General features: G+C 53.9%; 1 protein-coding gene across 3 annotated transcripts; it reads left to right on the forward strand.

Moving 5' to 3' along the window:
- Window positions 1-366: 366 nt before the first annotated feature.
- Window positions 367-24,892, forward strand: MEX3A (mex-3 RNA binding family member A). Of its 3 annotated transcripts, none has more exons than XM_071456747.1 (3): window positions 367-1,169; window positions 12,606-18,564; window positions 18,604-24,892. In XM_071456747.1, exons 1-2 carry the CDS (start codon window positions 701-703, stop codon window positions 13,709-13,711), a joined length of 1,575 nt encoding a protein of 524 aa, XP_071312848.1. In that variant the 5' UTR covers window positions 367-700; the 3' UTR covers window positions 13,712-18,564; window positions 18,604-24,892. The 3 variants fall into 3 exon arrangements, with proteins under 3 accessions (XP_071312848.1, XP_071312850.1, XP_071312849.1); XM_071456749.1 differs by having other exon boundaries at window positions 12,606-18,543; window positions 18,646-24,892; XM_071456748.1 differs by having other exon boundaries at window positions 12,606-18,522.
- The last annotated feature ends 42 nt before the right edge of the window (window positions 24,893-24,934 follow it).

The following is a 24,934-nucleotide window of genomic DNA, read 5'->3' on the forward strand; positions in this document are numbered from 1 at the left end:
CCCATATCCCACATCCCCCATATCCCACATCCACTCGTGTCCCGGCGGGTCCCCGCATCCCCCTCGCAGTGTCACAGCGGGTCCCCCATATCCCACATCCCACATCCCACATCCACTCGTGTCCCCGCGGGTCCCCGCATCCCCCTCGCAGTGCCACAGCGGGTCCCCCACATCCCCATATCCCGTATCCCACATCCACTCGTGTCCCCGCGGGTCCCCGCATCCCCCTCGCAGTGTCACAGCGGGTCTCCCTCCCCACGCCGCCGGTCCCCGCCGCCCCGGTGGCCGCCGCCGCGGGCGGGGGTGTGCCGCCACCGGACTACATCCCCCATCAGCCCGCGGGCCGGGCCGCTCCCGCAGCGCCCAGCCGCCTTCAAACAAAAGAGTTTCCCCCCGCGGGGCCGCGCTCCGCTCCGCGCCCCCCGCACCCCCCGCACCCCCCGGCGGCGGCGGCCGGGGGCGGGGGCGTCGGCGGGGGGACCGCGGTGGAGGCGGCGGGCGCGGGGCTCGGGTTACACGGGAAAGGGGCTTGGCCAGGCGGGGGGCGGGGGGCGGAGGGTCCTTTTCTCTCTCTCGTTCTCTCTCTCTGCCTTTTTTTTTCCCTTCTCCCTCCCGAGCTCTTTGTGTCCCCCCCCTCCCCTCCTCTCGCCCCCCCCCCCCCCCCCCCAGCCCCCAGCCCCCTCCCAAGCCTTTGTTAGCCATGCCTAGCCTGGTAGTCCCAGGGATAATGGAAAGGAACGGGGGTTTCGGCGATTTAGGCTGTTTCGGTGGGAGCGGCAAAGACAGAGCGCTGCTTGAGGATGACCGGGCGCTGCAGCTCGCCCTGGACCAGCTCTGCCTGCTGGGGCTAGGCGAGCCTTCCTCCTCCTCCTCCTCCTCGGCCGTGGTGCTGGTGGAGGACAGCAACAACAACAACAATAACCCGCCGCCGCCGCCGCCGCAGCAGCCCCCGCCGCCGCCGCCGCCGCCGCAGCAGCCGCCGCCGCCGCCGCCGCCGCCGCCCCCGGCGGCCCCGAAGGGCTCGGCGGCGCCCAGCGCCGGGGCGGCGGAGCCCAAGTTGTGCGCGCTCTACAAGGAGGCCGAGCTGCGGCTCAAGAGCAGCTCCAACACCACCGAGTGCGTCCCGGTGCCCAGCTCCGAGCACGTGGCCGAGATCGTGGGACGGCAAGGTGAGCGCCGGGCCCCCGGTACCCCCCGATGTGCCCCGGTGTCGCCGCTCGCCGGTGCCGGGACACTCCCCCCGCGGCCGGGGGGCCCCGCCGCCGCCCCCGCCGCTCCCTCCCGCCCCATTGTTCGGGGCCGGGGCCGCTCGGCCCCGCCGGGGACAAAGCCCGGGGCTCCCGGGCCGTGGGCGGGCGGCCGCGCTCCCGGCACGGCGGTTCTGGGGAAGGCTGGGATGGGGGCTCTGCGGGAATGCAGCGGGGGCTTGTCCGGCACCGGAGCCCCGCGCGCCGCTCCCCGGTTCTGCCAAAGAGCCCATCTCGACCGCGCTCTCCTTAAGGAAAAAAAAAAAACACCAAAAACCCACAAAAACCTGGGAATAAGGCGGGGGAAGGGCGGGGGGTGCAGGCTGAGCCCGGCCCCGCGCCTCCGAGCCCCCCTTTGTTGGCCGGGCGGAGGGGGTGTGGTGGTGCCGCCGGGCTCGGTCCGAGCGGCCGGTGAGCGGGTGGGAGCCGAGCTCCTCCCGCCGGCCCCCGGGAACGGAACGGGGGGGACACCTCGGAGCGAGGGGACCCCGGAGCGGGAGCCGCCGTCCCGCGTGGGCCCCCCGCAGCCGCTGCCCGCGCGCCGCCACAGTGATGCTTTTGTTCTCACGGCTCCGTTCGGAGCGAGGTGGAATGGAGGAGGGCTTTAAAAAAAATTACATATATATATCTCTGTGTGTGTATATATATATATATATTTATATATATATATATATCCCCATACCACACCCACTCTTAAGTCACCCCTCGCCCACCCCCACCACTCCCGGGTGTGCGGTGCGGGGCCCCGCGCCTCCCGTGGGCACTGCGGGAGTCGGGGCACGGCGCTGCCGAGAGAAGTTTTGTGTCGCTACAGAGAAAAAAAAAATAATAATAGTGAGGCTAAGTGTTGGGCTTTTTTTTTTTTTTTCTTTCTTTCTTTTTCTTTCTTTCTCTGAACAAGTAACTTGACGCTCTGGAAGTGCGATGGGCAGAGCCTGCGCGGCTCCGTGGGCAGATGCTCCCCTGTGGGTTGGGATGGAAGGGCCCTGAGCAGGGGTTTTGTGGTGGGAGCCGGGGGGTGCTGACCCCCAGTGCCCCGAGAAGGGCTGAGGTGGGCAAGGGGAAGCCACGGGAGAGGGACACAAATGGCTCCTTGCTGGACATCTCTGACGCTAGGGCGTGCGGTTGGAACAATGGGGCCTGCGGAGGCTCTGCTTGCTCCCAGCCCTGCAGCCAGGGTCCGGGTCCACGGAGCGGCCCCGGCTCTCCGGGATGGAGAGCGGGCAGCGATCCGGGGGTGCTGAGCTCCCCAAAACTCGGGGCGTCTGCAGCCGAGGGAGCAGCTCTTGCTGTGCTGCTCACACCGGGATGGGGGCCCCTCACTGGGCAGGAAGGGGTGAAGGTCTGGCCCGGGAGATCCCACTGGCCCCGATCCTGATCCTGATCCTGATCCTCCCTTCACATTGCAGGCACGGTGGGGCTCAGCACCAGCTCTGCGCTGCTGTGTGTGTGTGAGGCCATGGAGAATCAGGCCCCCTTTGTTTAATAAAGTTGGGAAAGAGGATTCGGCAGGCGGAACCAAGGGGAAATGTGCCAGGGCTGTTTTGTTGCAGGATCTCGGCGCTGCCCCAGACTCCTGAGAAGGGGGTGTGTGCTCAGAACGCAGCACGTGCCTCTTGTGTCCAGAGCCATGGAGAGGAACGTGGAGACCTGGATTTTTTCCACCATTTTTTTTTGTGTGTGTGTGTGTGTGTGAGTGAGTGAGGGCTTTCCCACATCTGGGAAGCTGAAATGTCAGTGTGCTGGAGCTGTGGGGATGCAGCTGTGGCTGTGCTCCTGTGGCTGGTGGGGCAGATGGTGCAGCCTGTGCCCCACCATGGAGGTGGGTGGGATGGATGCTGTGCTGGGCATTCCTTCAGCACCGTCCCTGGAGCTCTGGCTCTTCACTCCAGCACAGATCATGGCCCACACTTGTTTCTAAAGGCCTGCAGGAATGTCTCCACTGTCTCCTGTGCCTTGTTTTTGTGTAGAAGGCTGGATTAAGAGGGTCTGGAGCTGGGTGTGGGGCTCCCAGGGGAATTGATTCCTGGACTCCCATGGATGCTTGACCAGAATCCCAGAATGCCAGATTGTCATCCCTCAGTAGTACTGCGCCTGCTGCAGATGGTTTTCTAGGAAAACAATTGTTTTTATGGGTACCTTTGAACAGGGTGACAAACATCTTGAAAAAGGGGGAGGGGAAAAAAAGTAATAATGAAATAAAAAATTATTTCACAGCTTTACTTGGTAACAGGGTTTAGCTTTTTCTTCACCTTATTATTTTCTGAAGAAACACACTATCCCTTCAGATTATTTTATAATAATACCAACCATCTATTAAAGTGTTCCTCACAGGCAGGTGAGGCATGAGAGGCCTGCATCTGGGCACAGGGGCCCTGGCCACAGGAATTCCACCTGCTATCAGGCCACCTCTCACTTTGCCAAAGCACTGCAAAGGCACTTAAGTGTAAATAATGCTCAAGCCCGATGTGTTTTTATTGGAATGCCTGTTGGGGTGGTTTGTGGAGAGGTGTAATCGTGGCAGAGGGGGTGGCTTCACTCCAAGCAAGGATGTTGCAGGAACTCAACCTGAGCTTGGCAGCTCCTGCTTTCCCCAGGAGCTGTGAACGTGCCCTGGAGGAGCCAATGGCCTGCTGGAAGCCCTGCTCCAGTTTGTGCTGGGGCTGCTTTGTGCTCTGAATCTGAGCCACCAGCTGGCTGGGGTGAGGTGGTGGTGGCTGTGGAAAGGGGCATTGGTGGGAGCTGCCCAGGCTGGCTCCTCCACTGTGCCCCAGGGTCCGTGGTAAAGAGCTGGGTGGCTGGTGGGATGTGCCAAGGGCTGCTTTGCAAGCTGGGAAAGGAAGAATGAGGGGATGAAGTCACAGGAATCCCTTTGACTGGGCATAGTTGGTGGTGACACCCCTTCCCTGGCTGGAGGAGGAGCCGTGACCTCCACTCCTGTCCTTCTGTGGGGTGAGTCTGCCTGAGTCAGGGCTCCTGCAGGTCATCCCTCCTTCCCCTGGCATGTGTGTGAGCTCCAGCTGTGCTGAGTTTGGGTGACCAAACCTCCTGGTGTGTGCCACGGCACGGCCAGTGCTCCCTGGGGCCTGCCAGGCCCATCAGGGTGCTTGGTGGCTCTTGTATTCCTCCTGCCACCTCTCGTTGTGGGTGTCCTGCCTTCAACAGCCTGTCCCTGGATGTGCTGGCTCTCACAGCCACGCCGGTGAAATTGTAAAGACAAAGCACTGGAGGGGTTTGCAGCAGGGTTTTTAGGAGACAGGTGGGACATCAAGGGATGTGGGTTGACATGGGGTTGTGGGTGCTGGGAGGAATGCAGAGTGTCTGAAGGGCACCGTGTTTTGGTTGTGCAGCCTGTGAAATGAGGAAGGGGCAGAAATCGTCAGGCGCTGCAGTTCTTCCCTAGAAGCGGCCCGAGGTGGGTGTGGATTAGCCAGATCAAGATTTGTATCCAACTTTTCTGCCTGCTCCCGCAGCCAAGCTGGGCTGCTGTCGCTGGAGCCTGGGGACAGGCTGAAGGGCACGTTTAAGGCCAGATGTTGTGGTTGGGGAGACACGGTGCTGGTTCTTTGTGTGCCTGCTGTGTGCAGGTGTCGGCAGAAGCTGTGGGGTTGCTTTGGCTTCGTGCTGCGCCCACTCCCAGATACGACTTTCCCTGTAAGGATTTTTGGACTCTCTGAGGATTTTTTGGTTCCTTCTAAGGGTTCTTGGTCTCATCACAGTAATAGCATCCATTGTCACCTGTACTCACAGACACCCTTTGATGCAGCATCTCCCAGCCTGCTCCAACCAGCCTGTTGTCACCAGGAATGAGATTATGCGAGAGAGGATCTTAACATGAATCGCTCTTTCTTGGCAAGGTGAAGTCAAATAACAAGAGGCTCCACTAAACCCAGGTGATTGGGTTCTTTGTGTAGCTCCAAACATGCTCCAATGCTTTCAGCATTTAAAAATAGTCCGAGGAAGCCTTTTCCATTGAGGAAGTCTGATGATGGCAGCTCCCCCACCCACCCTGTGGAGGTGGATGTATGTACAGCATCCGAGGAGCAGCGAGGGGGGCAGCTCTTCTTGTCTCCTTGTTTCACGGAAATCTTGGCTCGAAACCCACCCGATCTGCTGGGCTCCAGCAGCTCGGGATGGGCCCGGAAAGGGAGAAAGACATTGCAGTGGGTATCGGCTTGTTACAAAGTGTTAACGAGAATTACTCCGAATTTACACCGGGGGAAAAAGTGCGGAGCGGCATCGACTTTGCGCCGTTTGAACCGGAGGTGGGAGGAGAGAACGGCTCTGGGAGAGAGAGAGAGAAAGAGAGAGAGAGAGAGAGAGAGACAAAGGGAATTTTCTCCGAGGGAGCCACGCGCGCTCCCCGCGCAGCGCTCGGGCGGCCGGTGCGGCGCTGACCGAGTGAACCGCAGCGCAGCCGCCCGGAATCTAGGGCAGTGGGAAAGAAAGCAGTGCTGGCGTTGGGTGGGGGCCCCCGCCTTTGTCTGGCAGCCCCCTCCCTCCCTCCCCGCGTCCCCCTGCGCTCGCCATGCCCCGCTTCCCCCGCTCTGCCCGGCCCTGGCTCGGCTGGAGCCGTGCGGGACCGAGCCGTGCCACGGGCACACCCACTCCGCACCGGGGGCTTCGCTTCCCAACTTTCCTCCGTCGCACAAGGATTGTCCGTGCCTCTAGGCTTGATGCTGTTTGGTGGGTTTGTTGTTTTTTTTTTTTTTCCTTTTTCTTTGTGGGTTTTTTTTTTTTGTTTGTTTGTTTCATAAACAACTTTCATCACAATGTGAAAAAGCGTAAAATCGCCGCGCTGGAATGAAGCAGTCGCTGGTTTTCCTGGCGTGGTGCGTTGGGTGGTGTTTTTTTTCCCCTTCTTGTAAACACAACTTGCATCATCAGGACAATAAACCGTCCGTGCAAAGAGATTTAGTTGGTTGGTTGTGGTCCTTTTGTGTGCGTTCGTGTTTTTTGACACCGCTTTCATCAGGTTTTTTCAATGCAGCAAAACCTTACCCCACAGGCCGTCAGGAGGGTTTATTTGTGAAGTTCTTTGTGTGCTTGTCTTTTAACAAGGCTTTCATGTTAACGGGGAAAAGAATGCCCCACCTTACCCGAGGTAGCTGGGGGTTGTTTATTTTATGATCCTCTTCAATTTTATGACTACAATAGAAAAAAAGACCAAGTTCTAATTTGCCCTTAGACCCACTTGCACCCCACTAGCAGTGCCAGAAGGGCCTGCATGGGGCATTTGCAGGTGTAATTTGTATCTGTGCAGTGTAACGGCACCTTGCCAGAAATGAGAAGAGGGCTTAAAAAAGCTTTTGTCTGTAGAGATTACTTTGTATCTGGTGAAACCAAGAAATATCAGGACCCGGAGTGATTTGTGGGGTGTGTTTTCCAAAATAAAACCACAACGCAGTCAATCGAACAAAAAGATCCAGCTTGGGGTTGGCTCTGGAGCTGTTTGCTGTGGCTGGTACAGCTCCTCTGGTGCTCCCAGGGTCAGGGTCGTGCTCCTGGGCTGGAGGTGCCAGTTGGTGCCAGGTGGGAGCCTCCAGTAGCAGAATATACCTGTGCAGGACCTGGCCTTGTCCCAGCACCGAGGAGAAGGTCACCAGCAGGTGTAACTCTGAATTTACACCAAAGCGAAATTATTTGAGGGGTCTGCTCCACAGGCAGGCACAGCTGCTTGTGCCACTGCACTGCCCTGGTGGCATTGTCACCGTGGTGCTGTGCTGGGCACTTCCCTTCCATGCACTGATCATCCTCTGCCCAAGGATGGGGCAGCACCTTGGGGCCTTGGGGTAAACCCTGCTGAGGTCCTGTGAAAACACCACTGATTTGGGGCTGCTCAGAGTGAGAACATTTGGGATGGGTTCATGCCAAGGAAACGACAGCTAGATCAGATGCATCCAGCACCCTGGTGTCCCTTGTGAGCAGCTGTCTTTGCTGGAGAGGTGGACCAAGCTCCTGGAGCCTTTTCTGTTAATTTTGATGGATTCGTTGCCCTGATGCAGGGGAAGGAGAGAGAGAAGGTGGCTGTGCATCCAGATCTCCCCCTGACCCCCACCACCCATCTTGGCAATGTCTAGACTCAATTTATTTCTGTGTTTTCAGCCAGAGATGGCTGCTCTGCGGATTAATTCCAGTTAGCTGACTGGTCTGGGCACCAGAGGCTCTCCACTCCTCCAGGGTTTGGTCCTGTGTGGGAATGTTTGTGATGTACTCAGGTAATTTGCAAACACGTTTACTTTGAGTCAATTGGCAATCAGTGAAATTAAAGAGAAAAAAGGGTGAGGGGAGGAACTGAGCTTATAGCCTCCTTCATGGAATGCTTTGGGATCTGCATTATTGACAAAACCCAGGATAATAGAAGGTGGGCTGTGGAAACACAATGAGAAAGGGCTTAATTTTCTGTTTAATATAAAAATCCAAGTGGCAGAGGTCTGCCAGGGATCGACATGCTGATGTCTGTGTGCTGCCACAACGAGGAGAACATAGACCAAGTTATGTTCCATGGGTCCCTTTCTTCCCTTAGCTTCATTTTGACACCTCCTGCAAGGCAATCCCCTCCCTTCCACCTCCCTCCCCTTTGAATAATCCCCTGAGTAAAATGCTTTGTTGCACGGTGTTTTCAAATTTCAGTTATGCACGAAGGGAAAGTGTCAAAAACCACCCCATGCACGACAAATTTTGTTTGGAATAAGCACATCGGGGTGTGCTGCCCATCTGGCTGGGATGTCACGGGCCACATCCTGATCCAGCTGTGCTCCATCAGAGCAGGGGGACCTCAAAGGAGGCTCAGCCCCTTTTTAGTGTGCAAAGCAATCAGGGATGGGGCTGAGATGGGCCTGTAGCCTTGGCACTCAGTGAGTAAATCACGTTTAAGCCCAGCCTGGTTTTAGCTGATGTGAAAAAGCAGTGCAGCACCCCTGGAAGTTGAGGAGTTCTCTGCATTTGGGCTGCTGATGGTTTGGCCATTGTCTGTGCCAGTTCAGAGCTGCTGGAGGTCAGGGCTGCTGAGCCCTCTGGACTTGCTGGAGTTGGTCTCATTTCCTAGGAGGTGATTTTCTCCTGTTTTTAAGCACAGGATCCCCATCTGTCTGTCTCCACAAAGCTGGCTTTCCCGTCTGCAGGCCTGCACAGAGACCCTCCCTCCTCCCCCCCTTCTCACACCACCGACTGCACCACGCGTCCTTTTGTCCGTTCCACATCCTCCTTCCCCTCCCTCTCGCCGTGCTCTCTCCTTGCCCACCTTCCTTTTGCCCTTTTGGGGCGTCCTGGCTTTGCTCCCACACACCTCATTCTCCTCCTCCCCTTGGAGGCATCAGGGTGTGCCTCTCCCTCAATTTCCACCACCTTTGCTCCATCCCCAACTCCCTCCCACTCCTCCAGCTCGCGTAACGTGCTTACATTTGCCCTCATTCATGTGGATTCCTTGCCACTGCTCCCTTCCATCTGTCCCCAGCATGGAGCCCTGGTCCTTTGTCACAGCTCTGCCTGCCTGACCCTCCCTGTCGGCTCCGTGATTGTTTCCTGTCCTGCCGGGCTCAGATCCCTGTCCCCCACACACCAGCATTGTCCCACAGCTGAGAACAGCACGGAGCCCACTCTCAGCCCCACTCTCAGCCCCACTCTCAGCCCCAATGCCAGCCCCAATCCCAGCTGTGCCACACGCCTGCCCGAGGTCTTTTCTGCACAGGAGAGCGAGCCTGGCTCTAGAGGCAGAGCTCGGGTCACTGCGGAATTCCACGGAGCTCCTGCAGCCCGGGGTGATGCACAGGGAGGCATTTTCAGCTTGATGCTTGCTGTGAACACCCCCTGTCTTTTCCATGTGATGCTCTGGTGATATCCCTGGGGAAATGGTGGCATCTCGGTTAATCTTCCTAAGATGGAATCTCCCTCTTTGGAGAGGGAGGGAGCAGCACAGGAGAGGGGCAGGGAAATGTCTGCCAGCAGTGGGTCAGGGACAGCCCACCCTGCCAGGGCTGCCAGAGGGCATGGGTGACCTCTCAGGGATTTATCCAGCTCTCCTTGGGATGAATCTTTATTATTTATTATTATTTATGCTATAGTTGAGTTGTGCCTGGCTCCATGAGGTCCTGTCCTTTGAGTTTCCTGGAGCTGGTAGCACACCACAGGGTGACCACTGGTCCACACAGGCTGTTTGGAAACTTTACTCAACAAAGCATCACAAATGCATCACCTCACGGTGCAAATTCCGGGGAGTAACCCACGGGCTACAATGGACTTGGCAGAGGATGGATTTGGTTTGAATTTGGGGATTTTCCCAGATCCTTCTTTGTGGCATTTCCATTCCCCAGGAACACGGAATTCCTGTTTCAGGGATGGTTTGAGTGCGACAGCGCTGTGATGTGGAGCGCTGAGAGGAGATTTTGCGGGAGCACAAGGCAGCGATTCCTGCTCCTGAAATGGGAAACGAGGCTCTGGGAGCTGAGGTGGCTCTGAGGGGTTAAAAATCACAGCAGGAGTTGACAGTGAAGTTCTGATTTACCAGCGTGTGTCGCGTGCTGCTGCCAAGACCCTGCGAGGGGCAGTGGGCTCATGGCTGTGCCAGGGGCTGTGTGGGGCTGTGGTTGGCCAGGGCTGTGCCCAGTGCTTGTGTGGAGCCATGCCCATGCTGTGCTGTGCCATGCCTGGTGTCCATGCAGTGCCATGCCTGTGCCATGCTGTGCCCAGTGCCTGTGTGGAGCCATGCCCATGCTGTGCTGTGCCATGCCTGGTGTCCATGCAGTGCCATGCCTGTGCCATGCTGTGCCTGGTGCCTGTGTGGTGCCATGCCCATGCTGTGCTGTGCCATGCCTGGTGTCCATGCAGTGCCATGCCTGTGCCATGCTGTGCCCGGTGCCTGTGTGGTGCCATTCTTGGTGCCCCTGTGGTGCTGTGCCTGTGCCATGCCCTGTGCCCATGCAGTGCCGTGCCCCATGCCCCTGCAGTGCTGTGCCTGTGCCGTGCCATGCTTGGTGCCCATGTGGTGTCGTGCTTATGCCATGCCATGCCTGGTGCCCACACAGTGCCGTGCCCCATGCCCCTGCAGTGCTGTGCCCCTGCTGTGCCATGCCTGGTGCCCATGTGGTGCCATGCTCACGCCGTGCTGTGCCCAGTGCCCCTGCAATGCTGTGCCCCTGCTGTGCCATGCCTGGTGCCCATGTGGTGCCATGCTCACGCTGTGCTGTGCCCAGTGCCCCTGCAGTGCTGTGCCCCTGCTGTGCCATGCCTGGTGCCCATGTGGTGCCATGCTCACGCTGTGCTGTGCCCAGTGCCCCTGTGGTGCTGTGCCCATGCTGTGCCATGCCTGGTGCCCATGTGGTGCCATGCTCATGCCATGCCCGGTACCCACGTGGTGCCATTCCCGGTGCCCATGTGGTGCCATGCCCGGTGCCCCTGTGGTGCCATTCCCGGTGCCCATGTGGTGCCATGCCCGGTGCCCCTGTGGTGCCATTCCCGGTGCCCCTGTGGTGCCCTGCCCAGTGCCCACATGGTGCCAGCACTGTGAGCGCAGCTGGCCAGGCTGAGCGCCCTCCCTGCCAGGCACTGCTGGATGCAGCGGCTGCCCTGGCACCTGGGAGCCCAGGGAGCTGTTTGTGCCAGCTCTCGTGGCACCAGGCTGTTCCAGTGCCACAGGTGTGGGTTCATTTCTTGCCAACGATACGGGGTGCTGGCATTCTGGGGGGCACCCCGATGTCACCAGGCTGTGTCTCACCAGAGGGGCTGTGCATGAGTGGCAGCCCTCAGCTGCCAGCCTGAGAGGTGCTGTTATTTATCAGGATCTGTATAAATAATAAAATCCCAGCCCAGGAGCTGAGGAATCTGCGTTCGGTGGTTGCAGGGGCATCGTTTGCAGGTCTTTGTGTGTTGAAGTGTGGTGTCAGTGGAGTGTGAGGAGGAAAAGCTGCTGGTGTAGGGTAGTCAGAGGAAAATGATCTTTTCTGGGGCGGGAAGGTGGGGTGGGAGGTGCTGGGGGATCTCACAGAAGTCCCAGTGCTGTGTCCTCATCCTCTGGTTCTGTCAGACACCCAAATCCTTGGGAAACCTCAGCAAAGTGCTCACCTCACTTCATCTGCACTGGAGAATCACAGGTTTTAACTTTCCTTTGAGATCTGAGCTCAGAGCACACCTCCTGCAGAGGAACCCCCAGCCTGCACTGGAGCTTGGTGCCAGAAATGCCTTGGGGCACCAAGTGAGGCTTTTTGAGGGGCAGGACGGCAGCAAGGAGGGCTCCAGGAGTAGTTTAGAGAATTGTGCCACATCTGTAAAAACTCTTAGTTGCTTGATGTCATCCTGGTGTCATCTGGGAATCTGAAGCCAATCAGCTGGATCAAGACCCTCCAAAAGATCATTTGGAAGCCAAAACACACTGGAAAGTCTTTTGTCCTTTTTGGGAAAGCAGAAGGCTGTTTTCTGAGCCGTGAGGAGCTGGGGGAATGGGCTTGGTCAGTTCTGGGATTTGGGGAATGGGCTCAGTGTGCTCTGGGATGTGGATACTGGTACACAAAAGCACCACTTGGCCAGTGATCTCAGGAGAGGGTCTGAGCACCTGGAGCAGGAGTCTTTGCACAGCCCTGCCCCATTTCTTGCTGTTTCAGCCCCAAAGCAAATCCTGGCCTCCTGCTACCCCTGGCCATCTAGCTCTGCTGGCATTTGCAGTCCTGCCCTATCTGCAGTGGGGAGGCCCAAACTGCTGCATCTCTGCAACTCCCCTCCAAACTTGCCCCCCTGAAATTCATGGTATTCACCCCAAAACCTCCTCAGTAGTACCAAAATCCTCTGGAGTCATGGCAGGTGACTCCCCTTGGGAGGTGGCACAGGGTGGCCAAGGGGCTGCACATTGGCAATCCAGGCTGTGGGACCAGCATCCCTCTGTTCTCCTGTGGCCTCCAGGCTGCCCCATCTGTCCCCAGAGCCCAGGGATGACCATTGTCTCTGGGGAGCCACTCTGGGGCTCTGGGGACAGGCCTTGTCACAGAGACCTCTGACACCTGGGGTGGATTCCCCGTTGCCCCGTGGTGTTGGGGTGGGTGGAAGGGAGATCTTGGGGATGACTGCTGAGGGAACGCAGTTGGGGGGGATGGTGTGGTGGGCTGCAGCACACAAAATGGTGACCCCCGTTTTGGGGGCTGGGGTAGCATGGCAATGCTGAGGGAGGGAGTCTCTGGGAATGGTGAGGGTTGAACCTCCCTGTGGTGTTTCCCATCAGGGTTAGGGAATGGGGCCTTTCCCTTGTTCCATGTCCTGCACAGCGGCTGCCAGGTGGCGCAGGAGATGGTGGCCCGGTGTCCTGCAGAGCAGGGCGAGCAGTGGGGCAGCCTCATTAACTGCTGCGCCTTCTTCTTTCTCTCTCTTCCCAAGGCTGCAAGATCAAAGCCCTGCGGGCCAAGACCAACACCTACATCAAGACCCCGGTGCGGGGGGAGGAGCCAGTCTTCATGGTGACAGGGCGGCGGGAGGACGTGGCCATGGCCCGGCGGGAGATCATCTCGGCGGCCGAGCACTTCTCCATGATCAGGGCCTCGCGCAACAAGGCGGGCACCACCTTCGGCAGCGCGCCCACCCTGCCGGGGCAGGTCACCATCCGCGTGCGCGTGCCCTACCGCGTGGTGGGGCTGGTGGTGGGCCCCAAGGGAGCCACCATCAAGAGGATCCAGCAGCAGACCAACACCTACATCATCACGCCCAGCCGGGACCGGGACCCCGTCTTCGAGATCACTGGCGCGCCGGGCAACGTGGAGCGAGCCCGCGAGGAGATCGAGACGCACATCGCGGTGAGGACGGGCAAGATTCTGGAGTACAACAACGAGAACGACTTCCTGTCCAGCAGCCCCGACTCCGGCATGGAAAACCGCTACTCGGAGGCTTGGCGGGTGCACACGCCGGCGCCGGGCTGCAAGCCCCTCTCCACCTTCCGCCAGAACAGCCTGGGCTGCATCGGCGACTGCTCCGTTGACCCCGTCTATGAGACCCCGCGGCTGAACGACCAAAACGACTTCAATTACGGTTACCTCTTCCCCAACTACGGTGTGAACAAGCAGGATTTGTACTACGGGGTACCGGAGTCGGGGGCCCCGATGTGGGCCGGGCAGGAGAACACCAACCCCGTCTCGGTGCTCTTCTCGAAGCAGCAGCGCTCCAGCAGCACCGGCGCCATCCATCCCAACTCGCACCGCTCGCCCTCCTCCTCCATCCCCGAGCCCGGCCTGTCGGGGCTGCCGCGGCGGTCGCAGGGGGAGCCGCTGCAGGGCTTCTCCAAGCTGGGCACGCCCGCCGCTGCCCGGACGTCGGTGGGCAGCAGCCGCGAGTGCATGGTGTGCTTCGAGAGCGAGGTGACGGCCGCGCTGGTGCCCTGCGGCCACAACCTCTTCTGCATGGAGTGTGCCGTGAGGATCTGCGAGAGGACTGATCCCGAGTGCCCCGTCTGCCACGCGGCAGCCACTCAGGCCATTAGAATATTTTCCTAAAGAGACAGAGCAGGGTGTTGTTGGGGAGGTGGGGGTAGGAAGGGAGAGAGTGGGGAAAGGGGGGCGGGTGGGTGTCCGTGAGAGAAAAATGATGGTGATAATAATAATAATAATGATAATAATAATAATAATAATAATGATGACATCTGAAGAACAAAAAAAAAAAAAGAATGAAAGAATAAATTAATTTAAAGAAGAAGAAGAAGAAGAAAAAAAAGAAGAAAAGAAAAGAAATTATTTTACAAGCAATGTATGTTATTTTTTAAAAAAATAATAAGTGAATAATAAAATTAAAATGAATAGCAAAGCCAGAAATTTTGAAGGGCGAACAATGCTCCAGCCTGCAATGTCTTTTGTAAACCAAGTACTCAGAACGCACACTCGGATCTCGCAAGCAAAGCAGTTCAGTTCAGTTTTTTTTGGTGGTGAGATTGGGACTTCTTGGCGATGACCAAGCCAGGCCACCTGGATCGACCGGGGAGGGAGCAGGGATGCAGGGAGGGCCCTGCCAGCCTTTCTCCAGCCACCTTCAACCTTTGTCTTGGCTTGAAGCCCCCACTCTCCTCCCCGCAGGGTTGTCGGCCCAACTGGGAGCTCAGAAAGAAACAACAGAAAGAAAGGAAAACGGATGACAGGGATTTGGAAGAACAAGAAAGAAACCATCAACCTCTGGGAACCTGTTAGAACGAGGGCACAACTGTATTACCTCAAAGATTTAAACAAAAAAAAAAAAAAATCACAGCTAAAGAACTTTTATTGTTTTCCTTTTTTTCTAAAAAAAACCCAAACAAAAAACACAAAAAAAAGAAAATCAAAAAAAGAAGGTGAAGAAATAAAAACGACGCCAGTGAAACTGAAGAAGGTTTGGAAGAACCTACTGGGATCACACCAGGCGACGAGCATTTATTTTGTTATTCTGAGCCACCGTGGAGTCTGGAACTTTGTTCTTTTTTCCTTATCCAAGCAGGGATTTGTTCATCAGTCCAATCAGGAGTCACTAACAGGGTATTTCTAAAGCACTCCCGAGTTCCCGTCCATGGGGGGAGTGCATCGACTTCCACGTTTCCGTAGGTCACTCTTCATTCTTTCCTCCAAGTGATGCCAGCTGCAGCTACACACACCACACACACACACACACACACAGAGAACATTGTGCTTTTCTTTTCTTAAAAAAAACATACCTATTGCACCAAAACCTAAGAGAGACGATCATGCAATACAGGCAAATGAGCCCATATGAAACCAACATGCATCCCAACAGAGAGCAAAAAAAAAAACCCTGAGTTTATAGAGATAATTTTGTTGTCGTCGTTTTTAAACTGGACCAAAACTTTTGTTACCCAAACCAAGTAGGGGAAAAAAAAAAAAAAAAAAAAAACAAAAAAGAAGAAAAAGTATTTCTTTATGGACCAAAACCTCTTCAGCTGTCCTTTTCCTGGATCTTCCTGAGGTTGGCCACTTTTATATATTATATTTTTTTCAGAACGAAACAAAACAGAAAAAAAATTGCCTTGTTGAACATCCTTTAATCATTTCAAGACTCCTGGTTTTGTTAAATGAGATACTTTAAAACCATTGGGAAGTGGGAGAGGATGGGCTTCAGATCTGGCTCCCGTGCCAACGCATGCAAGGTGCAGGCCAGCACCTTCACTCCATCAGGTTTGTTCAGCTGGTCTGTGGATGCCAAAATGCTGTGATGTTAAAAATGTGTTGGATTGACCTACTGAGTACCAGTACACCCAGCTATAAATATATGTGTGTATATATATATATAGGCACTTAATTAATCAAGCACCTATATATATATATATGTGTGTATATAAACCCATATATATAATTTTTCTCCCACTACCACCACTTCCCCATTTCCTACCCCTCAACTTCTGCTCACAGATCCTGGACTCTGATTTAGAACTGAACCAACAAGTTTCACAACTTGGCACAGACAGTTCTAACATCAAAAAAAAAAAAAAAAACAAAAAAACCCAAACCCAAACAAACAAGCAAAAAAAAATCACCTGAGATTTTTTTTTTATTCCCTTCAGTTACAGGAGACTTTCTTTTCATCGTGGTAATGTTCCTGGGAACATCCTCCCTTCTGCTTGGTTTGCTGCCTGTGCCCTGGCACAGCGGGCTCAGGGGCACAGTCACTGAAGGGCTGAGCTCGCTGTGCTGGGGCAGGTGCTGCTGGTGCTCTGTGCTGATAAAAATCCACTTTTGATCTTCAGATACCAGTTAGAGGGTTGGAAATGATGGTGGGATGATGGGATGCCTCCACTGGTTTTTTGCATCGACAGTAACGTATTCCGTAGGGGCAGATTGGAGGGGTGGGCAATGTTCCCAGGCTGTAGTAGATGCTGATGTTTTGGAAACAGTAAAGACAAAAGTTAAAATGCTGTGGTAATGGGACACTGTCAGGCAGGATTGGTACTCCCCTCCTCCCCAAAGCTTTAGGAAATCCCTGGCCAGGCAGTTGTCCCAGCCCTGCAGCCCAGCCTTTCACACCAGGAGCGGGTTGGGATGCGAGCCCTTCCTGGGGGAAGGCGCCGCGTTTTGCACCCTCTGCTGTGGGGCCTGTGGGGTGATGGGGGGCTGGGGTGCTCTGGATGAACCCCCAGAGCCCCCACATCCCGAATTTTCCTGGGGCACAGCCCATCCTCAGCAAAGGAGCCCTGGCCAGCAGTGGCCACATCCTTCTTAAAACTGCCCCGTTCTCATTCAAAATCTGGCCTCAGTTCGGTCCCACTTAAGGGAAGGGAAGGGAAGGGCAGGGAGAGGGGGGCATTGCCGTTCTCGGGGAACCTCTCCCCTCCCCAGTGCCACCTCCTCCATCCCGTCCTGCCCTCCCCACCCCAGGGCTGTATTTTATCCGTTCATGGCGCAGAATTCTCCCGCTGGCGTAGAGAGAGTGGTGGAAGCACGAGCTGGGGGGCGGGGGGTGGGCAGGGGGGTGGGCAGGGGGACCAGCCACCCCTCAGAGGGGCGTTCAGAAACGTTGGTGTTGGTGCTGGAGGGGCTGAGCTGGGGGCTCGGCCGCTGTGTTAGTGAGTGAGTAGTCGTTCTTGGCTGAGTGGAGTCTGTTCGTGGTAATGTGAGCAAGTTCTTGATCAATGTCTTTATTTGATGCCAGGTTGTGAAGAGGTGGGGTGGGAGTGGGGAGGGGGGAAGGAGACCCCTGAGTTGGGGACCTGGGGTGGGGGGAACCTGTTCTAGCACTGACTGTAGGGGGTGGGGAATGGGGAAGGTACAGGGGGCTCACCTCTGCTCCTTGCACCTCCTCCCTCACCTTAACAAGCGAAAACGATGTAAAAGCCTCCTGCATGCTGAAAAAAAATGTTAGAGAAAAAGACAAAACCCCTTTCTTTAAAAAAATTAAAAAAAAAAAAAGAAAAAAGAAGGGAAAAAAAAAAAAGAAGAATCATGACCCAAACAAACGTCCAATGCTTGCTGTTGGGAACCAGAGTGGGGCTGTCCTGGGGGGGCTGCCCCTCTCTGCAGATGAGGTTCCTACTCAAGTCTCCAAGTTGGCCTTTAATAAAATCTTCAGTTCCAATAACCTTTATATATATATATATATATACACATATATATATACATATACATATATATTAAAAAAAAAAAAGCTTGATGTAGCAGTTCTAGTTTAAAAATAAATAGAAGTATTTCGGCCCCTGTTTTATTTTGATTTTTTTTCCCTGTCCCCCTGCTTCCCGCTGTACCCCCCACCGACTCCATATTTTGATGTAGCAACTTTGGAAGAAAGAAAAAACAGGCGCTGTAAATGCACCGAGAGCTACCTCTGCCTCGAGTGGGGGCTGCAGGGAACTCGGGGGGCTCGGGCCTCTCCCTGGCCCCCCTGGGGCACCCAGAGAGGGGCAGCCCGGGCCCTGCCTGTTGGCATCCATGGGGAGCCCGGTTGCGGGGCTTAAACAACAAAAAAATTTGCGTAATTTTTTTTTTTCCTCTTTTTAAATATATGTATATATATAAAAATCTTTAAAAAAAAAATAATAAAAACAAAAAACAAGAAAAATGCCCATGACCTTAACTATTTGCTCTGACTTGTATCTTCCTTGATAGGTGACTAAAAATGGCTTGTTGGTCTAATTCACCAGCAATAATGATAACTAAATACAGCCCCCTCCTCCTGCACCCATCCCTTTTCTGCAGCACCCACCGAGCCAGGTCCTTGCACTTCTCCCCTTCCCTCCTACCACGAGGATGCCCTTGGTGACCCCTTCTTGCAGTGTGAACCAACTGGCCTGAACCTCGCTGGCTTCAGCTGCCCCACGGTCCCTCCCAGGCTTTTGGGATACCCCCCTTGGGGTATTGAAGCCATGGGGGCTGGAGGGAGGCAGGTGGAACTGGGACCCCCATACACCAAACTGGGTCTTCCTCCCTCTGGAGTAGGAGCAGCAAGACCCTTGTGGGAAGCCTGGTCCCTGAGACCATCCTGCAAAATCACATCCCAGCAAAGCAGGGTGGGCTCCTGGGAGTGATGATGGGGAGATCCCTGGGGTTTGCATTTGGAGCTGGGGTGGGGACCAAGGTGACTCGTGCCATGCTGTGCTGTGAGTGTGGTGGTGGTGGTGGTGGTGATCTTTGAGAGGCAGTGACACGAGGGCACAAGCAGTGGCACCGAGGGCAGGTGCCCAAAACCCAGGGCTGGGAGCAGAGAGGGCAGAGCTGCGCTGGAAGGCGCTGAGCTGCTGGCAGGACGTGGCCAGGTGTGGGCAGGAGGTGTCCAGGTTTGTACAGGACATGTCCAGGTGTGGGCAGGACGTGTCCAGGTGTGGGCAGGAGGTGTCCAGGTTTGTACAGGACATGTCCAGGTTTGTACAGGACATGTCCAGGTGTGGACAGATGTCCAGGTCCAGGCAGGAAGTGTCCAGCTTTGTTCAGGACGTGTCCAGGTGTGAGCAGAACATGTCCAGGTTTGTTCAGGACATTTCCAGGTGTGGGCAGGATGTGTCCAGCTTTGTTCAGGACGTGTCCAGCTTTGTTCAGAATGTGTCCAGCTTTGTTCAGGACGTGTCCAGCTTTGTTCAGAACATGTCCAACTTTGTTCAGAACGTGTCCAGGTTTGTTCAGAACGTGTCCAGCTTTGTTCAGGACATGCCCAGCTTTGTTCAGGACGTGTCCAGCTTTGTTCAGGACGTGTCCAGCTTTGTTCAGGACGTGTCCAGGTCCAGGCAGGCTCAGCCCCAAGGGAGGGCAGAGGGGCTGTAGTGAGGTGCCCACCCAGTTCAGCACTGGGATTTCCATTCATGCTTTGCCAAACTGCCGCCGAGTTCAGCACTGGCTGCAAATAAAGAGTGGGGGCTTGGGGCTGTGCTGGGTTTGGGACTCATCCTGTGACTTTTCCTCCTGGGTGGAAGTGAGCTGTGACAGGGCTGTGGGAGCTCCCCACTCCTGTGTCAGGGTCCTGCCATGTCCCCAAACTCTGTTTTGGGGCGGTGTTTGAGAGCTGCCATGGCGGGGACAGCACCTGCTGGACAAGGGACGGTGCAGGGGAGCAGGTGACACAACATAACAAAGGGAAATGGAGGGATAAAGTAATATCATGCTGTGATGTCATCCTCATCGACATAAATTATATAGAGAATAGTGTGTATTATAATGCATAACAAAAGAAAGAAAAAAAGAACCAAAATTGGATTTATAGTTAATGAGGAGATACTATAAAAATATCTTGTCCTAGCTCCCATTTGCAAAAGTATTTTTCAGCTGGAGGGATATCTATTATTTTTTTCTCTTTTCTTTCTTTCTTAAAAAAAATAATAATCTTCATACATACAAAGGCTCAGACTGTTAATATTGTTAACCTCTGAAATCAAAATACTCCAACCTGTTTTGTTTGGTGTTTGAAGGGTTTATTTTGATGCATTTCCTGGTGTTTTTTAAAGAGAGAGAGAGGAGGGAAAAAAAGATTAAGATTTTAAAATTAGAACATTTCTTTATAATTTAATATTCTATTTTAATAAATGCATTTATTACATGTAAATGTAGCAAGGAACTGGGCTAATAAAAATACTTTTTATTAGGTAATTTATTATAAGAAAAAAGGATATTTTATTTTATGATAAAGTGATCCTTAAAAGTTTAGAAGGTTTAGAATATATGTAGGTTAAAAAATACATTTGTATCCAGAGTATTGCTTAAAAAGTGTTTTTAATATATGTTTCATTTTTCGTGTGTGCGTGTGTGTATGTAAAGGTGATAGTTATGGTGCAGATAGCCCTTTCCACAAATAAGAAATTAACACAGTTGGATGTATTTAAGCAAAAAAAAAAAGATTAAAAAAAAAAGGTGATTAAAAACAGAGAAGTAGAAGAGAAAAAAAACCACTATAAACCCAAGCCTGTGCCCCCATCCTGTGGCTGCTCCATCTGGGAACCCCCTTGGAAAGGGCTGAGGTGTGGGTGGACCTCAGGGCTGGCTCTGGGGCAGTCCTTGGGTGGCATCACCCCACACTGGCCCTGCTGTGGCACAGAGGAGGCTGTGGCACAGCCCTTGCTGGGCACCCTGAGCATCCATGCCAGGCTCCCACCCCACCCCGTCCACCTGCCAGGCCTGGGAGCAGCCTTGGCTCCTGCTCTGCTTCCCTGGGGCTTGTGGAGAGCCAGGGAAGGGATCCTGCCCCCTGTGCTGCTCGCAGGGCAAAGCTGGCACTGCCAGCTCCCACCCTCCTCCTCCTCCTCCTCCTCCTCCTTGTTGCCAGCACTGCCAGCCTGGTCCCATCCCGGGGAGCCAGAGGAGTTTTGGAACTCTGGGCTCTCTCGCTCTGGTTGCAGAGAGCCCAGGGTAATGCCAGGATTCGTGGTCCTTTCCACAGCCTTGCAGCCAGGACTGATGGACACTGCTGGCACAGACACCCCCTGGACGCGCTCCTGGGGGCTCTGGGTGCTCTCTGGTGCCCCCCTTTAGGCTTTGGCTCTGTCTCTTCCTGTGCTGGGTGGGCTGCAGGGACAGGAGGGTTCGGTGCCGGCGTTCAGGCCGGGCAGGATCTGAGAAGATCCGCGGTCATTCCCTTGGAGCTTGTGCCACACCAGAGCCCTGCACTCGTCCTGGTGCTCTGACCAGCCAGGGCTGGGCTCACACAGAGCTCCTGGCCAGCTCCAGCCCATCCTAGGTGGGAACAGGTCCCATCTGCTCCCCAAGGCAGTGTGGGCACAGCTGGACACCCATGGCAGGGGCACCCTGGCTGGGTTCTGAGCTTCCATGAGTCCAGGAGAGCACCTCAGCGTGGCCCCAGCACATCCTGAAGTGTCTCACAGGATCTTGTCTGCTTTAGGGATGTGCTGAGCAGCCACCACCTCCCTGTGGGCTGGAGAAGGGGGGAATTCTGTCCCACTCACACCCCAAATCCAGCCCCTGCCCTGCAGCAGGATGATGGGGTGATGTTTCTGCTCTGTTGCCTTTCAAAGAAGCATTTTAAAATAAGATTTTTTTTTTCTGTTTGTTTGTTTTTAACCAAAAATGAGAAGAAAAAAAAAAAAGGTTTGCTTTGATGGGTATTAAAAAAAATGTTAATAATAATAAACACTCAAATTTATTTCATATAATCCTAGAGTAAAGATTAAAAAAAAAAATTAACTAGTTCAAATAGTAGATGCTATCCATATTGTTTAATCTATAGTAGATCCAAGTGATCCCAGACAGAGCAGAATGTAAAATAAACTTGTGAACACGATAATTGTTAACTTCCCCAGGAATTCCATCTTTTTTTGGTACTATTTTTCTGAAGCAAACAAATAAATGACCGAAAGCCTAACAAAATAACAACCACCAACTGGTACCTTCTGTCAATCAAAGTCCTGAAGTTATTTTTATAGAGGGGAAAAAAAAGACAAAAAGAGGGATCTAATAATATGTATTTTTTTAAAAAGATACGTTTGGGGGTTTATGTTGCTTTTTTAATAAAAAATAGACAGATTTGGCTAGTCATGGAACAAAATAAGGAAGTTTTAGGCCATTAATTTTTGCCTTATTCTGACTTCCAGCCTTGGGCTTGGAGCAGGAAATTGCAGAAAAATGTTCAAAGTTGCTGTTACTTTCCTTGGGCTGTTCTTGGTTTTTGAACTTCTCCAAGCACCAAAGGTGTGGGAAGCTCCTGGGCTGGGCAGGTGGGGCCATCCCAGGTGGGAAGGAGAAGGAAAGGAAGATTGGGTGATCTCCCCTCTGTAAGGTGACAGACAGAGCTCGAAGGCAGCGAGGTGCCAGGAGGAGGCTCTGCCCTTGCACTGGGCGGTGCCAGGGCATTAGGGTTGGTTTGTTCCCTCTTTGTTTTCTTTCTTTTTCTTGGTTCTCTCTCACCCCGGTGCTGTGCACCTCGAGATGAGCTCATTGCTTCACACGTGGCATCTTCCAGGAGATTTGGTTTGTTGGGTGTTTCTTTGCCTCCAAACATCAGCTTTGAGCATCGGAGCTGCTGTGAGATGTGTGGAAAAGCTCCTGCTGGCCTTCTCACAGCCCTGAGGGGCCACCACAGCCCTGATCCCACAGCTTTGCTTCCTGGCAGCTGCCCTGGCACTGTCCTGCTCAGGGCACAGTGGCACTCGTGGCACCTGCCTGGTTTTGGCTGCAGGAGCACAGAGGAGGCTGAAGGCTGTTCTTAGCCAGCACAGCACGTTGGCTGTGGATGGATCTGAGTCCCTGCAGTGCTGAGGGCAGGAGCAAGGGCTCCTGCAGCTGGCAGCAGGCAGGGGGTGACGCGATGGCAGATGGGTTCAGATGCTGAACCCCTGGCACCAGCACTGGGGCAGGACGTGGCCCATACCCCTGCCAGCTGCTCCATTCACTCCACAGAGAGGCCAGCACTTCTCTCTGGAGCACTGGTGATGCTTTTCACTGCACCAAAATCTCTGCTTGAAGGAGAGAACTCAGAAAGGAAACATCCACGAGGCAACGTTGTCATGAGCAAAGAAAACCCCCTTGGAAGTTGCTTCCCTCTGGGTTTAGCCTTTGCCTCCTCTCCTCTGAGCTGTGGCTCAGCTGTAGCAAACCCACGGATCTCCTGCAGCTTGGGAGCATCCACACAGATGCCTTGAGAAGCACGGTGGCCTCCCCTTGCCCCCTGCCTGCCTCGGGGGGCTGGGGGGGCCTTTACCAGCATTCATCACTCAGCAAAGCCATGCAATAGGTCAGGACAGGAATGAAGACAGTTCTCATTCGGTTTCTGAGTATAAATAGCACTGTGAATCTGAGATATCCCTCCCCTGGGACCCTCCTTGGTGCTGGGGTGTTTTGGGAGGCAGGGCAGGATGGCTCCTGCACTTCTGGGGGGTTCACGCTCGGTGAATCAAGCGCCTGGTCCTTCCCTGCCCGGGTGGCGAGGCAGCCTGTTTGCTCTTTCAGTTTGGTTTTACCTCATTTTTTGTTGGTTTTTTTTTTAATTTGATACTTGAAGAAGCGTCAGTGATGGACATTGTGCAGTGGTGCCCTGGGCTGGAGAGTGGATGCACTTTATTGTCACTTGTGTGCCACAGTGGCTCCATCCCACCCGTGCGAGCCCCAGCCAGGTGCCCTTGGTGGCAGCAGAGCCAGCACAGGCTGGTTCTTCCAAAACCCTTTCTAGGATGTTAGGGAGCAATCTCTGTGTTTTAGTGTGGGTTTTTCACATCCTGTAGAAACTTGAAGTCATGTTCTGCTGTCAGTTGACCCAGTGGAAAATTCAGCTGGGCAGATTTTGGTTTGCCCGTGCCAGAGGTTGGGCAGCTCCTGCCTCCCTCCCCCTGTGACTCCCCTGTTCCAGTGGGTTACTCTGCTGGAATCTGGAGTCTCTGCAGCCCTGGCAGGCTGCAGCATCCCTGCTGGATCTGCTCCAGCATCGCTTCAGGGCTGCTAATGGAGCAAATTGAAAGTCACCCCCAGTAAAGTGACACTAATGTAAAATCTGGAGTAGTTCCACTACTCTGTGTGAAAATGAAGTCCCCCTCCAATGGTGGCACCGGGTTGCTGACAGCAGGATGTGCTTTCTGGGCTTATGATGATGCTTTTGGAACAACTTGCAGAGAAAAGGAGCAGTGAGAGGTAGCAGTGTGGTGTGGCCACTGAGATCTGCTCCAGGCTCCCAGGAGCTGGGGCTCAAGATGTGGTCACAAGCTGTTCTTGCTTATCTGTGAAACCATCAGCATTCCTTTTTTCCTTTTTCTTTATGAATCTTGTTCAAGATAATCATAAAAAAAAAAGGTGAAAACAAAAGACCAGGGGCTGGATCCTGTTTTGCAGTATGGGATTTGCTCCTGAGTTAGAAAGCAGTGTTTAAGCAAACATGAAAGGCAATGGGCACGAGGGCTGGCAGCTCTGGCAGAGCCAGCTCTGATCCCAGCCCCAGGCAAGCCAAGGAAATCCCCAGGGATGCCCAGAGCATCCCTGTGCTGCTGCAGAGGGCTTCCCCTGGCTCTGCCCTGGTATCAAAGACCCCCAGGCTGCAGCTGCTGCCCTGGGACTGTGGCAGAGCAGCTCCTGTGGGATTCCCCACTCAAATGAGCCCCAGGCCACGGGGTCCCTGCAGAGCTGATCTCCCCCACGCCCTGCCCAGCCCTTCATGGCTTTGCTTGCACAGCACCACGTTGGCTTCCTCTCCCCAGGCTGATGATGCACAAGTGGGTGTGTGCCCGCTCTCCCTGGGCTCTGGGGCTGGCACAGCTCCTGCCCCACGCTTCTCCCACCTCATGCTGAGCCAGCTGGGCACGGAGCCCCCTGGCACTGCCAGCTCCGTGCCCCTTCCATTCAAAGTCCATTCCCTAGTATTTTTATTTTGTGTTTGCTTTTTTTTTTGTTTTGGTTTGGTTTTTTTTTTTTTTGGTTTTTTTTTTTTTTTTTTTTTTTTGGTTTTTTTTCCTCTTTTCTTTTAACATCATAGGAAACCTGTAGTCGGGATTGTTACTATTGGAAACCGATCACATGTTCCATCCAGGTATTTTCATCTCTCTGGCAAAAATAAAGGCCTGAGAGAGAGAGATATAACCGAACATAGAAGTAGAGTTAGGCTTGTTGTCTGAGTTTTGAGGCATATAGTATAATGGGAGAAGGAAAAAAAAAAAATTAAAATAAAATAAAATTAAAATAATGATGTTGCACAACTTGTAGAAAACAAAGAAGGGAAAGGGTTAATGTATTAAATGTGCTAAATTACATTAAGAACTTAATTTTATTAAAGTATTATTACTTAAGAAACTTGGTGTCTGCCCTTGATTTGTGTCTGTTCACGCTTTAGGA

Source organism: Agelaius tricolor, unplaced genomic scaffold (assembly GCF_023055355.1).
Source record: "Agelaius tricolor isolate 1412-34295 unplaced genomic scaffold, bAgeTri1.0.p SCAF_66, whole genome shotgun sequence".
In the NCBI taxonomy this organism is placed as follows: domain Eukaryota; kingdom Metazoa; phylum Chordata; class Aves; order Passeriformes; family Icteridae; genus Agelaius; species Agelaius tricolor.

What these genes read in the sequence shown, in the direction of transcription:
- MEX3A (XM_071456747.1), top strand. Translation starts at nt 701, where the DNA reads ATGCCTAGCCTGGTAGTCCCAGGGATAATGGAAAGGAACGGGGGTTTC. An exon ending in CGAGATCGTGGGACGGCAAG is followed by an intron (nt 1,170 to 12,605) that starts GTGAGCGCCGGG and finishes TCTCTTCCCAAG; the next exon opens with GCTGCAAGATCAAAGCCCTG.